This window comes from Gracilinanus agilis, chromosome 4, assembly GCF_016433145.1.
Source record: "Gracilinanus agilis isolate LMUSP501 chromosome 4, AgileGrace, whole genome shotgun sequence".
Taxonomy (NCBI): Eukaryota; Metazoa; Chordata; class Mammalia; order Didelphimorphia; family Didelphidae; genus Gracilinanus; species Gracilinanus agilis.
In genome coordinates this window covers 264,751,330-264,764,835 of record NC_058133.1, presented here as the reverse complement: position 1 = coordinate 264,764,835, position 13,506 = coordinate 264,751,330, and the positions used below count along the sequence as shown (strand labels likewise).

The window sequence follows — 13,506 nt, the reverse complement described above, 5'->3', positions numbered from 1 at the left end:
GAGAGAGAGAGAGAGAGAGAGAGAGAGAGAGAGAGAGAGAGAGAGAGACTGAAAAATAGAAGCAGAGAACAAAACAGAAAGATAGAAACAGAAAATGGAGATGCATACAGAGGCAAAGTGGGGAGGGGGGAGACAAAGACACACATACACTGAGAGAAACTGAAAGACAGAAAAAAAGAAGCAGAGATGCAGATAGAGGAAACTAGGGATAAAGAGAGAGGAGGGGTGGCAAAGAGAGAGATAAACACAGAAAGGGAAAAGGATAGAAACAAAGAGAGGCAGATAGAGAAAGCAACACAAAACAGACAGAAAAAAAAGACTTAGAAAGAACCCAGGATAGAAAGAGAGGCAAGACAGAATGGAAAAAAAAGAGAAAAGAAGAGAGAAAAAGGGAGAGATAGAGAAGCAGAAACAGAGGCAAAAAAGATAAAGACAGAGTTAAAGAAAGAGGAAAAGTCAGAGACACGGGTAGAGACAAATAAAAAGAGGCATAGAGACATATATAGAGAAAACTGAGAAGACAAAGAAAGAAAGACTGAGAGAGGGAGACAATTTAGAAAAAGCAATAATGACAGAGAGAGGGGGAAAATAGTTAATTTTGTTGTGTCTTTTTCAGTCATGTTAGACTTTTATGACCTTGATTGGGGTTTTCTTAGCCAAGATGCTAGAGTGGTTTGCCATTATCTTCTCCACCTTATTTTACAGATGAAGAACTGAGGCAAACAGGGTTAAGTGATTTGTCCAGGATCACGTGGCTAGGAAGTGTCAGAGGCCAGACTTGAACTCAGAAGAGGAGTCCTCCTGGCTCCAGACCTGGTACTCTAGCTAATGTGCCACTTAGCTGCCTCTAAAATTTTTTTACAATAGCCTTCATATATACATATACCTACACACATATTCTTTAAAAATAAGCCCTTACCTTCCTTTTCAGAATCAATACTAAATATCAGTTCCAAAGCAGAAAAGTAGTAAGAGATAGGCAGTTGGGGTTAAGGGTCACACAGGCAGGATTTGAACTCAGGACCTCCCATCTCCAGGCCTGGCTTTTTATCTACTAAGCCACCTAGCTGTCTCCATATATGTGTATGTGTGCAAACATACATATTTATGTATGCTGTATATTCTTAATTTCTTTGGACAAGATAACTGGATGCTCACAAGTTTTATATATAACAAGGTGATTTTTGTAGCCTTTGAGAAGTGAGGGTGACCTCCATGCCAGGATGAGATATTGATGAAGAATTTATTTCTCACATGAGTAAAGAGTACATACATCATGTCCAAAATGGCCCAGTGAGGGGCTATTTATCTGCCATTCAAGGCCAGGCCTCGATAGGAGGAGAGAGCCATCAACCGAGGGCCAGGTACCGGGTGATCAGCAAATCACCGAGACTCTCCGTGCAGTATGTGGTGGCTGGAGTTGTGAATGGTGTTGATGGAGTCAGGAATACTGACACTGATGAAATCATGGTCCTTCAATTATCGAATAAATACACACACACATATAATCATAATCACAATAAAAACCCACAATTCTCTCTAGAAAACAAATAAGCAGAGAAACTATTAAGGGAGAGACATAGAAGAACAAGGATGAGGAGCTCTCTAGGTAATCAACAAGAAATAAAGAACAGGGGCAGCTAGATGGCTTAGGGGATAGAGTGCTAGGCCTGGAGACCGGAGGTCCTGAATTCAAATGTGACCCCAAACACTTCCTAGATGTGTAACCCTGGACAAGTCACTTAACCAGTCACTTAACCTCAGTTGTCTAACCCTTATGTCTCTTTTACCTTGAATCAGAGACTTAGTGTCAATTTGAAGACAAAAAGGAGGTATGAGAGAGAGAGACAGAGACAGAGACAGAGACAGAGACAGAGACAGAGACAGAGAGAAAGAGAGAGAGAACCTATTGGATATCTTACAGTTAATAATCCAGTAGAGAGAAACCATTTTATGGCAAGCATTACACTGGAAGTATTGTTATGAGCAATAAAAGTTAGTTATAGAGCCCACCCTCAGCTAGAGACTACTTGCATTTACTAATGGTTTTGTTGCATCTTTAATAAGAAACCAGTTTTTAAAGACCCAAATCCCAAGGATTAGTGAATTGGCTGAAGTATTTATACAGATGCAATAACAAAACAGCAACACGAGTAATAAATGTGACATAAATGTTAAAGTAGCTTGAATAACATTCTTTGGCTGATGTCTTATGAATACACTCTAAAGAGAAACCTGAAAAACAAAACAAACCCTCCAAAAAAACCCCAAGCATTTATTTATTTATTTTTAAGCCTTTATCTTCTGTCTTAGTATCAATTCTAAGAATGGAAGAGTGGTAAAGGTTAGACAACCAGGGTTAAGTGACTTGCCCAAGGTCATCCAGCAACAAAATGTCTCAAGTCAGATTTGAACCAACCCAAGCATTTATTAAGGACTTACTGTGTGGCAGAGACTGAGCTAAGTTATGGGGATAAAAAGAAGGAAAAACATTCCTTGCTGTCAAGGAGCTCACAGTTCAATCAGGGAGACAACATGCAAATAGTTATGCACGAATGAGATACAGACAGAATAAATTGGGGTAGTTTCAGAGAGAAGGTACTAGCATTAAAAAAAGGCTTCTATAAGTACTTTTCTCAAAATGATCTCAGGAGCTGGTCATGTAAGTATTGATATTCCTTTTTTTTTTTTTTTTTTTTGCCTAATCATTTTTAGTAAGGCCCAACTCTTGGTAATCCCTTTTTTGGGGTTTTCTTTTTTTTTTTTTTTAAACCCTTAACTTCTGTGTATTGGCTCATAGGTGGAAGGGTGGTAAGGTTGGGCAATGGGGGTCAAGTGACTTGCCCAGGGTCACACAGCTGGGAAGTGTCTGAGGCCAGATTTGAACCTAGGACCTCCCAGTCTCTAGGCCTGACTCTCAAACCACTGAGCTACCCAGCTGCCCTTGGGATTTTCTTGGCAAAGTTCCTAGAGTGGTTGGCCATTTCCTTCTCTAGCTCACTTGACAGATGAGGAAACTGAGGCAAATAGGATGATGTGTCTTACCCAGGGTCACGCAACTAGTGTCTGAGGCCAGACTTAATTTGAACTTGGCTCTTCTTGACTCTAGACCTGGCTATTTATCCACTTCGCCACCTAGCCGCCATCCAAGTGCTGTAGTGCAATGACTTTGTATAGGCAATCTTCCATGCCTAGAAAGTAGCCCCTTTCCACATCTGTTTTATAGAATCGCTGCTTCCCATCAGGTCTCAGCTGAGGTTCTCTGTATTACCCAAGACATCCCTCTCCTGCCTCCATCACTCCCTCCCTCTTGAAATTACTTTGTATTCTCCTAATTATGTTCGTATTGTATCCTTGAAAAAGAATGCAAGACTGTCTCACTTTTGTCTTCCTAAGGTTGGTACATGGTAGATGTTTAATAAATGCTTGTTGATTGCTTAATTAATTGACTTTGTGGAGAGATTTCCCATCCAGGAATGGGTTAGATTAGAAGATCTCTAATCAGTCACCAAGCAAGTGCCCACTATGTGCCAGGCACTGTGCTAAACACAGATGATAAAAAGAAATTGGGAAAAAGAAGGGGGATAACTGAGTTTGTGAATCTTGGTACTGCGATTTTTTAGCTGTGTGATCTTAGACAAATCTCTCTGAGTCTCAGTTTCTTCCTCTGTCAAATAAGGGGATTAGACTGGGAGACCTGTGAGGCCCCTTTCAGCTCTGACATTTTATGATCCATTGAACACAAATTGCTGAGATATAAGGAACAGACATGGCCTGGCATCTGGATTCTGAGACAATTTCACCAACTAGTTTGGGGACTTCCATGCCTCCTGGTTTCCTTGACCTTGGCTGGGTACCAGTTCCTGGTTCCAGGGTATTGCTATTCCTGGAAGATGGATGGGAGGTGCTGGCAGCAGGGGAGCAGCCAAGGGTGGCTTGACAGCCTCTAGTCTTTATGAAATCAAAGCCATATTATCCTAACAGAGTATGGGAAACAGTCCAATTTCATGTATCAGAGTTCAGGGAATATCTATCTCTTTGTTAGGCGGGGAGAAAGAGAGACAGAGAGACAGTCAGAGACAGGGACAAAGAGACAGAGACAGAGACAGAGACAGAGACAGAGAGAGAATGGCAGCAGCCCTCTATTTTTTAAGGCTCTCAGGCTTAGTCTGGTCTTTCCTCTCAACAGCTCTCTAAGGTCAGGAGTGCAAATGTTATTATATCCACTTTATAGAGGAGGGAACTGGGGCTAAAAGAATTCTTATGACTTGGCCATCATCATGTTGTTAATAGGAAGGAAAAGGAGAAATAAATATTTAGGGTGTTGAAGTGGAAAAAGCTCCCAGCCTGGAGTCAGGAAGACCCAAGTTCATATCTGGCCTCAGACAATTACTAGCTGTGTGACCCTATGCAAGTCATTTCACCCTGTTTGCCTCAGTTCCCTCATCTATTAAATTAGCTGGAGAGTAACATGGCAAACCACTCTAGTATCTTTTCCAAAAAAATTCCAAATAGAGTCACAAAGACTCAGACACGACTGAAACAATTGAACGACAACAGAATACTATAATATTATCTAATATGATCCTCATGACAACCTTGGGAAATAAATGTTTTTATTGCTTTCATTTTGTAGATGAGGAAACTGAGGCAAACAGAGGTTAAATGACTCACTCAGGATCATGTAGCCAGTAAGTATCTGAGGTCAAATTTGAACTCAGGTCTTCCTAATTCTAGGCTCAGAGATCTATCCACTGAGACACACAACTGCCTCTAGACAATACTAGGATAGTAGAAAAAGAACTGAAGTAAGAATCAGAGGACCTGAATTCAAGGCCACTTACAACTACTTGTATAACCTTGGGCAAGTCCTACTACCTCAGGATCTCAGTTTCTTCTTCTGTAAAATAAGGGGCTTTTACTACCTGGCTTCTGAGATCCCTTCCAGTTCTTAAGAGCCAAGATTCAAATGCAGATCTAATTCCCCCACATCCTGAACTCCCTCCTGGACAATGCGCTGATGTGAATATTTTTGAGACCCCTGGACTGTGCCAGTTGGGTTCTGCACAGAATTGCCCATGAGCACCTCATAGACAGGACACATGCAAATATCCATTGTTTTAGTCCTGGACTCTTGTTTGCCTTTCAAGTTTGATTAACATGGCATTGTTCTTTGGAGACTTTGGGCTGGACTTAGCAGACCTGAGCTCCAGTCTCTGGTCATTACTTTGAAACGTAACTTCAGAGAATTCAGCAAATCCTGTTCCATTCAACCAATATCTAGTTTGAAAATTTTAAAATGTTTTAATCCAAATTTTCTCTCTCCCTCCACCCCTTCCCCCAGTCATTGAGAAGGAAAGAAATGATACCCGTTATAAAGATGAAATCTTGTAAAACTCATTTCCATATCATCTCATTCAACCAATATCTATTAAACACTTACGTACAAGACAGTTTATTTAGATGGATTGTAGGAAAGTTAGTCATTTAAGATGATTAACAAATGATTTGACTTTAAAGTGCCTTTTTTAGTGACTAATTAGAGACATAATTGGAACCCTATTAAGAAACCCCAGATTGATTTCCCTTTCCCCTTCTATCTAGTAGTTGTATACATTTTAATTCAGGTTGGTCCAGTGGCTAATATTTAGGAATTTAACAAAAGAAGAGAAGAGATGGTGGAGTGCTGAGCACTGAGCTTGGAATCAGGAAGGCTCATCATCCTTGGTTCAAATTCAGCCAGAGACACTTCTTGGCTATGTCACCCTGTTTGCCTCAGTTTCCAAATCTGTAAAATGAACTTGGGAAGGAAATGGCAAACCAGTCTGTATCTTTGCCAAGAAAATCCCAAATGGGGATACAACTGAAACGACTGAACAACAACATCTAAAATTTAACGAAAAGACATTTTCTTAAAGTAGCAGTGTTAAGGGGATACTATAATCATGATTGTTTGACCGCTCCTGTTTGCCTTTCACCCTATTATTTATCTCATTGCCCAAATGGGTTTCCTAGTATACTCTTTCTACACTTAGGAAAGTAATGTCAAAAGACCTGCAATTCTCATAATCATTTTGTTAGCTCTGAGCTCCTAGGCCAAGATATTGCTTCTGGTAAAATACTTCAGTGTTAAATCAAACTCGAGCTCTTCTCTAGTTTCCCTGTCAGTTGCCTCCACCCACTCTTTTCTCTCAAAGTACATCTCAAATAACATACTCATAAAGACAAAGCAAACATTTAAAACAAAAAAAGGTAGATGGATTCTCCCTGTGCCCAGAGAAAAATGCTTCAGGCTCTTATGAAGGAAATTGAGAGAAAAGAGATAAAGGATTAACTGGCCTTGGGAGGTCTGTAGTCCAATATGGTTTCAATAATACAACTTTTGTCCTGACCTCTTCTTCAGAGCCCTGCCCCCTTTCTTTGTGGCAATTGCTTGGGCCTGCTCTTTGACATGACTTCTATTGTCCTTGTTTTTTTTTTAACCTTTACTTTCTCTCTTTGTAATAACTCTAAGACCACAGAAAGGCAATGGCTAGGCAAATAGGGTTAAGCTCTTTCCTTCCTTCCTTCTTTCCTTCCTTCCTTCCTTCCTTCCTTCTCTCTGTCTCTGCTTCTGTCTCTGCTTCTACCTCTGTCTCTCTGTCTGTCTCTTCCTTACTTTCTTCTTTCTTCTTCCTTCCTTCCTTCATTCCTTTCCACCTTTCTTGCCAGGATGAACTTTTTAAAAATAATATTTTATTTTCCTCAAATTACATGTAAAAAAACAATTTTTGTGTTGGTTTTTAAAATGGCAGGGAGACACTAAGTGACTCAGTAGATTGAAAGCCAGAGATAGAAGGTTCTGGGTTCAAATCCTGATTCTTACTGCTCTTCTGCCTTGGAATCAATACTTAGTATTGATTCTAAGACAGAAGGTAAGGATTTTGAGGAGAAAATAAAGTAGTATATAGTATGACTTTTTTTAATTGAAAAGTTTTATTTAATTAATTAATAGTATGACTTCTTAAAAATAGACTCATTTCTTTTTCTTAAACCCTTACTTTCTGTCTTAGTATCAATTCTTTTTTTTTTTTTTAAACCTTAACATTCTGTCTTAGAATTGATACTAAGTATTGGTTCCAAGCCAGAAGAGTGGTTTGGGCTAAGAAATTGGGTTCAATGACTTGCCCAGGGCCACATAGCTAGGAAGTATCTGAGGTCAGAGTTGAACCCAGGATCTCCTGACCCCAGGCCTGTAACTCTATCCACTGTGCTTCCTAGCTGCCCTTGGACTTGTTATTTCTTTAGTATAGGGAGCTTTTGGTGAGGAACTTATTCTAACGAGACCGATTGGTTTGTGCTTTGAAATTTATAGTCTTAGAGACCTGCGTGAGGCACAAAGATTAAGTGACTTGCCCAGGACCACACAGCCAGGGTAGAGTAGAGACAAGATTTGAATCCAGGTCTTCTTGACTCTGAGGTCAGCTCTGTGGCCACTTTACTAGGCTGTCTTCTGGGTGTGATTTAAACAATGAATGCAGCAAGAGTTTGAAGGAATTCTGGGGAAATCAGTGAGAGCTTCATGGATGGAGTGGCATTTGAGCTGGGCCTTGAAGGGTGAGAGAGTATGTGGTGGGAAGCGAGGGAAAGTAAGCTCAAACTCTAGAGGCAGAAATGCACATGCCTCCAACAACAAGGTACTGTGGAAAGGGAACTCAATTTGAACCCTAATTCTGTCATTTATCACCTGTGTGACCCAGACTCTATAGGCCTCAGTTTCTTCATCTATAAAATGAAGAACCTAGCCTAGATAATTCCTAAAATTTCTTCCAGCTTTAGATCTATGACTTAATGAATCTAAGTCACTTCATCTCTCTAGACTTCCGTCTCTTTATCTGCCAAATGGTGGGGTCGGACTAGATGGCTTCTGAGGTCCTCACCAGCTTTACATCTGTGATCCGGTGGTCTTTCAAACATGGTACATTGGTGATAGCTGGGAAAGACCCGACTGGACCCAAGGGTGTGTTGAGGAGGTTCTCTAACTGGGGAGCCTCATGGCCTAAGGCTTGGCTTCCATTCCCCCCTCCCCACAAATGCCCCACATGCCCTATCCTTGGGAAGTGGGGAAAAGGGAGCAGATGATTTCCCTGCCCTGCAGGGTGCCTCTCTGGAGTCTCCTATCTGACCCTCTAACTCTTCTGTCCTTCAGGTGGTAAACCCGAAAAAGAAAATGAAGAAAAAGAAATACATGAACTCCGGCACAGTGAGTCCCGCTTTCCCCCCGACCCCATCCCTCATCTTTCTCCCCCAGGGGCTGGGTGAAGACATTCTGCTTTCTGAACTGTGTCAAGTGCCAAGTGGCCCTAGTGTGAAAATGTGGGAGCTAGAGCCAGGGAGGATGGGGAGAAAGGCGGGGGCGGAGGGGGGAGGAGGTGCCAGTGGAGCAACCTCCCAGGAGATGACAGACAACCAGCAGCCTGTTTCAGAATGAAATTTGGACAAGAAAAACTCCCACGGGGGCTCCTCAGTAATCTGGGATCCAACTAAGCTGTCTCTACATCTGTTCGACACAGAGTGGCCCAGGAGGGGACCTGCTGGGCACATGGAGATGCATCAAAGGGACTGGGGGAGGATCTCTGGGAAACCAAGAACTCTGGGGGATCCCAAGTGGGGGAGGGGGCAGCTCTTAAAAGTCTCACAAAACAAGCCAGGAACTACACCCCCTCCCCATGGGTGGTCTTCTATGAAGCCATGCAGTAGGTCCCCTTCCGGAAATGCACTGAAAACTCAGTAATCTCGCCTAATTAGCCATGAGTCCCACTTACCAATTTTTGTGTGTGTGTGTCTGTGTGTGTGTGAGGTAGCCTTTTTGCTCGTTGTCTCCTGAAGTAGTGAGTTCACTGGAAGGGCTCACTGAATCACCGAATTTTAGAGTTTATGGGCGCTCTGAGGACATCTAGGCCAATCCATAGCAGAATAAGAATTTCCTCTACTATATACTCAAGACATAATCATCCAGCCTCCCAATGAAGACCTCCAGTGAAGGGCCACCCACTGCTGCCCCAAGGCAGCCCATTCCTTGTTTTTAGAAAAATTAAATTAAAATTTTTTCAATTAACTAAAACTAATTTTCTCTCCCTTCTAACCTCCCTCGCCATTAAAAAAGAAGAGAAAAGCAGGACTCATGTAACAAATATACATAGACATTATATGTAACTTTTTTTGAACCTTAAAACACTATATAAGTGCTAGCTTTTATTATTATCAATAACCTCCTTAGATTTTAGGTTCTTTTTCGGTAAAATAAGGGGGTTGGATTTGATGACCTTTCAGGTACAGTCAAGCACTGGATCCAAAATCCTATGACCCTTCTGGGGCTGAACAGAACAAATCTACTTCCTCTGCCGGTCACAGATCTTTAAATAACTTGAATACCTCTACTATGCCCCCCATGAGTCTCCTCTCTTCTAGGTTAAACATTCCCAGAGCCTTTAGGCAGTGCTTAGATGGCCACCTGAGAGCATGATGTAGGACCAAAGGACGGGAGTTTCAGAAAGGCAGATTTAAGGCTGGTGTAAGAAAAAAGTTCCTGTTAGAGTGGTCCTATTGTGAAACAGGGAAGTTGTAATAACAGTTCATATTCGTATAGAAACTTTAAGGTTTGCAAAGTGTTTTAAAAATATTATCTCATAGTGGGTAGCCAGGTGGCTCAGTGGATAGAGAGCCAGGGCCCAGGGATGGGAAGTTCTGGTTTCAAATGTGGTCTGAGATACTTCCTAGCTGTGTGACCCTGGGCAAGTCACTTAACCACTTTTTTTTAAGAGTTTTTTTTTTTTAACCCTTAACTTCTGTGTATTGGCTCCTTGGTGGAAGAGTGGTAAGGGTAGGCAATGGGGGTCAAGTGACTTGCCCAGGGTCACACAGCTGGGAAGTGTCTGAGGCCAGACTTGAACCTAGGACCTCCCATCTCTAGGCCCGGCTCTCAATCCACTGAGCTACCCAGCTGCCCCTACTTAACCACTTTTAACAAAATACCACTTTTCTGCCTTAGAACTAATATATAGTATTGACTCTAGGAGGGAAGGGAGAAAAAAAATACATACATACATACATACATACATACATACAATTTCATTTGACCTTCACAATAACCTTGGGAGGTAGGTCCTATTATTATCCCAATTTTGCAGTTAAAGCAACTGAGGCATCGAGCAGTTAAGTGACTTGCCCTGGGCCACACAGCAAGTGGCTGAGGCAGGATTATGCACTCAGGTCTTTCCTGGTTCCAGGGCTAGTGCTCTGTCCACTACCCTACCTAGCTGCCAGCGGGTTGTTCCTGATTGGACAGCCCCAGACAGCAGCTGACCAGGTGGGCTCTTATTGGAGGTTGTTAAAGGAATTCCTCATCAAGTCCAAGCTACACTACATGTGTTCTCAGCCCCCTTTTCTACCTCATATTCCATGCATGGGGATGGGGGTGGGGGTGGGGGAGAGGAGGAGCAGCTTGCATCAAGCGACTTCTGAGATCTCTGAGATTCTGGATTCAGGGTTTCTTTGATAATGCCAGGCATGTCCATATAGAAGTAAACCTCACTAATGACTTACAAATGAAAGTTGTACCAGATCTGCCTAATAAACAGAGGAAGATATCCCCTCAAACTGCAGAGTGCTTTGAAAAGAGCTATTCAGAAGCAGCTGGGTAGCTCAGTGGATTGAGAGCCAGACCTAGAGAAGGGAGGTCCTAGGTTCAAATCTGGTCTCAGACACTTCCTAGCTATGTGACCCTGGGCAAGTCACTTAACCCCATTGCCTACCCTTACCACTCTTCTGCCTTGGAGCCAATATACAGTATTGACTCCAAGACAGAAGGTAAGAGTTTTTAAAAAAAAAAAAAAAGACAGAAGGGTAAAGGTTAATTTTTTTTTAAAGGAAGGAAGGGACAAATGAATGAAGGAACAAAGGAAGGAAGAAATGAATGAACGAATGAACAAATGAACAGATGAATGAACAAAAGGAAGGGTGGTAGGGAAAGAGGGAGGAAGGAAGGAAGGAAGGAAGGGAGGGAGGAAGGGAGGGAGGAAAGAAGGAAAAGAAGGAAGGGAGGAAGGAAAGAAGGAAGGGAGGAAGGAAAGAAGGAAGGAAGGAAGGAAAGGAGGGAGGGAGGAAGAAAGGGAGTAATGGAGGGAAGGAGGGATGGAGGGAGGGAGAAAAGAAGGGAAGGAAGGAAGGAAGGGAAGGAAAGAAGGAAAAGAAGGAAGAAAGGAGGGAAGGAAGAAAAGAACTGTTTCCTTTATATAGGTGAAAGGTCTTCCCTGAATCATTCCTTATATTCATTTAGCTACTTGGCCAGCCCTTCCTTCTTATGTAGAGCAAAGATGAATTGCTGACTGGCACCTGCCCTTGGTGTTATAAATCCTGAACTTGCGGACTCTGTGCCTTACAGTAAATAGATTCTTGCTGAAAGAGAAGGAATAGGAATTTCCTGAGTTCTGGGTAAGGGTATCCTTAAACAGAGCTCTTGGAGAGAAGGATTTTGTTTTGTCACACACACACACACACACACAGTTGTCCATCTCATGTGGATGCTGAAAGTCATTCCACGAAGGACCATGGAGAGGATGTTATGAAGACAGACTAAAAAGAATAGGTCTCTTCAGTTTGGGAGAACAGAGATCAGGAAGGAAAGAAACTGGAAAAACGAAGCTGCAAGATGAAGGTTCAGATGGAGGAGAGGAGCAGGTCACCAGATTCTGTGATGGGGTATTGGCAGAGTTATCCCCCAAACTGGAAAGAGGCAAATTTTGGATGAGTTCAAAAGTTAGTAGAAGGTAGAAGGAAGCCCTTACTCTGAGATGTGGAATAGTCTGAGAATATTAGTAGATGTTAAGACATGAGAGGCAGTGTGTGATAATGGAGGAAGAATTAGCCTCAGATTCAGGAAGATTTGGGATCAAATTCTGCCTTTGAAACAAACTCGTCCTGAGAAATTGATTTCAGTGCTCTAAGTGACTTTCTGAGATTAAGGGATGCTGGCCTGTCTTAGTAGAAGGGAGTTCCTCATATTACTGAAATCTCAGGTCCAATCCCCTTCCCTTAAGGCATAAATTCCTGGTAGGTTTATAAAGGGGTACCTGGGGCTCATCCCTAGTCAGTGAGGGTGAAATCAGAGAGATTACCCATATCCACCTATACCCGGTCTCAGTTGGCTCATTCCAGGTACAGAAACCTAGGTTTGGGGACCTACCAGCTAATGCAGGCTAGTACTTTCTTTAAACAAATGTTTTTTAAATTTTTTTTTCAAATGAAGGCCCATCTTCTCTCTTTCCCATGAATCTTCCTTCTCCCTTCTCTCTGCACCCTACTCCCCTCCCCCTTCCAAGAAAGAAAGAAAAACAAAAGTCCTATTCCAAACATGTATAGTCAAGCAAAATCAATTCCCACAATGGCTATATCCAAAAAAAATATGTCTCAATGGAGGTGGGGAGCCTATTTCATCATAAGTCCTCTGAAATCATGATTGTTCATTGTTATTTTCAGAGGCGATCAGAGTTCCTAGATTTTTCAAAGTTGTTTGTCTTGACCATATTGTTGTCATTGTATAAATTATTCTCCTGGTTCTGCTCACTTTACTCTGCATTAGTTTATACAAGTCTTCTTAGATTTCTCCAAAAACATCCCTTTCTTTATAATTATAATTTTTAAGCTTATCATTAGTGACCCATCATATTCATATGCCATAACTCATTCAGCTATGTTCCCCAATTGAGGGGTATCTCCCTCCACTTTCTAATTCTGTAGGGTAGAACTTTCCATGGGTTTCCCTCTCAAAAAGTTTGAAACTACTGTATTTTGGACTTGGCAATTTTATACCCACTAAGAAGTAAGCAGCTAGGTGGTGCAGTGGATAGAATGCCAGGCGTAGAATCAGGAAAACTCCTCTTTCTGAGTTCAAATTTGACCTCAGACACTTTCTAGCTGTGTGACCCTGGGCAAGTCACTTAACTTTATTGGTCTCAGTTTCTTAATCTGAAAAATGAACTGAAAAAGGAAATGGCAAGTCACTCCACTATCTTTGCCAAGAAAACCCCACATGGGGTCAGAAAGAGATGAGTTCAACTGAAATGACTGAACAAGTAGGAAAAGGTCAAAATGGAGAAGGGTATGTGTAAGAGGAGATGGAAAAGGTGTATTTAAGAGTGAGGGTAATAGGGGCCAGCTAGGTGGCTCAGAAAATTGAGAGCTAGGCCTGGAGATGGGAAGTCCTAGGTTCAAATCTGGTTTCAAATATTTCCTAGCTATGTAATCCTGGGCAAGTCACTTAATTACCATTGCCTAGCCCTTCCCACTCTGCGTTGGAAGCAATATACAGAATTCATTCTAAGACTGAAGCTAAAAGTTTTTTTTTTAAGTAAAAAAGAAAAAATGAAAGAAAGAGGGTAATAGCAGGGAGGGAGCTTGAGGAAGGGATGAAAAAGGAGAGAGAGAGAGAGAGAGAGAGAGAGAGAGAGAGAGAGAGAGAGAGAGAGA

The 13,506-nt window shown here is 41.9% G+C and overlaps 1 protein-coding gene across 1 annotated transcript in view; it reads left to right on the top strand.

Moving 5' to 3' along the window:
- Window positions 1-13,506, top strand: part of CPNE5 (copine 5) — a 243,399-nt gene that overhangs the window by 199,825 nt on the left and 30,068 nt on the right. Inside the window, exon 9 of the mRNA XM_044675291.1 lies at window positions 8,180-8,242. Within this exon, the coding sequence (XP_044531226.1) occupies window positions 8,180-8,242 (63 nt within the window). The remainder of the gene's footprint in view (window positions 1-8,179; window positions 8,243-13,506) is intronic.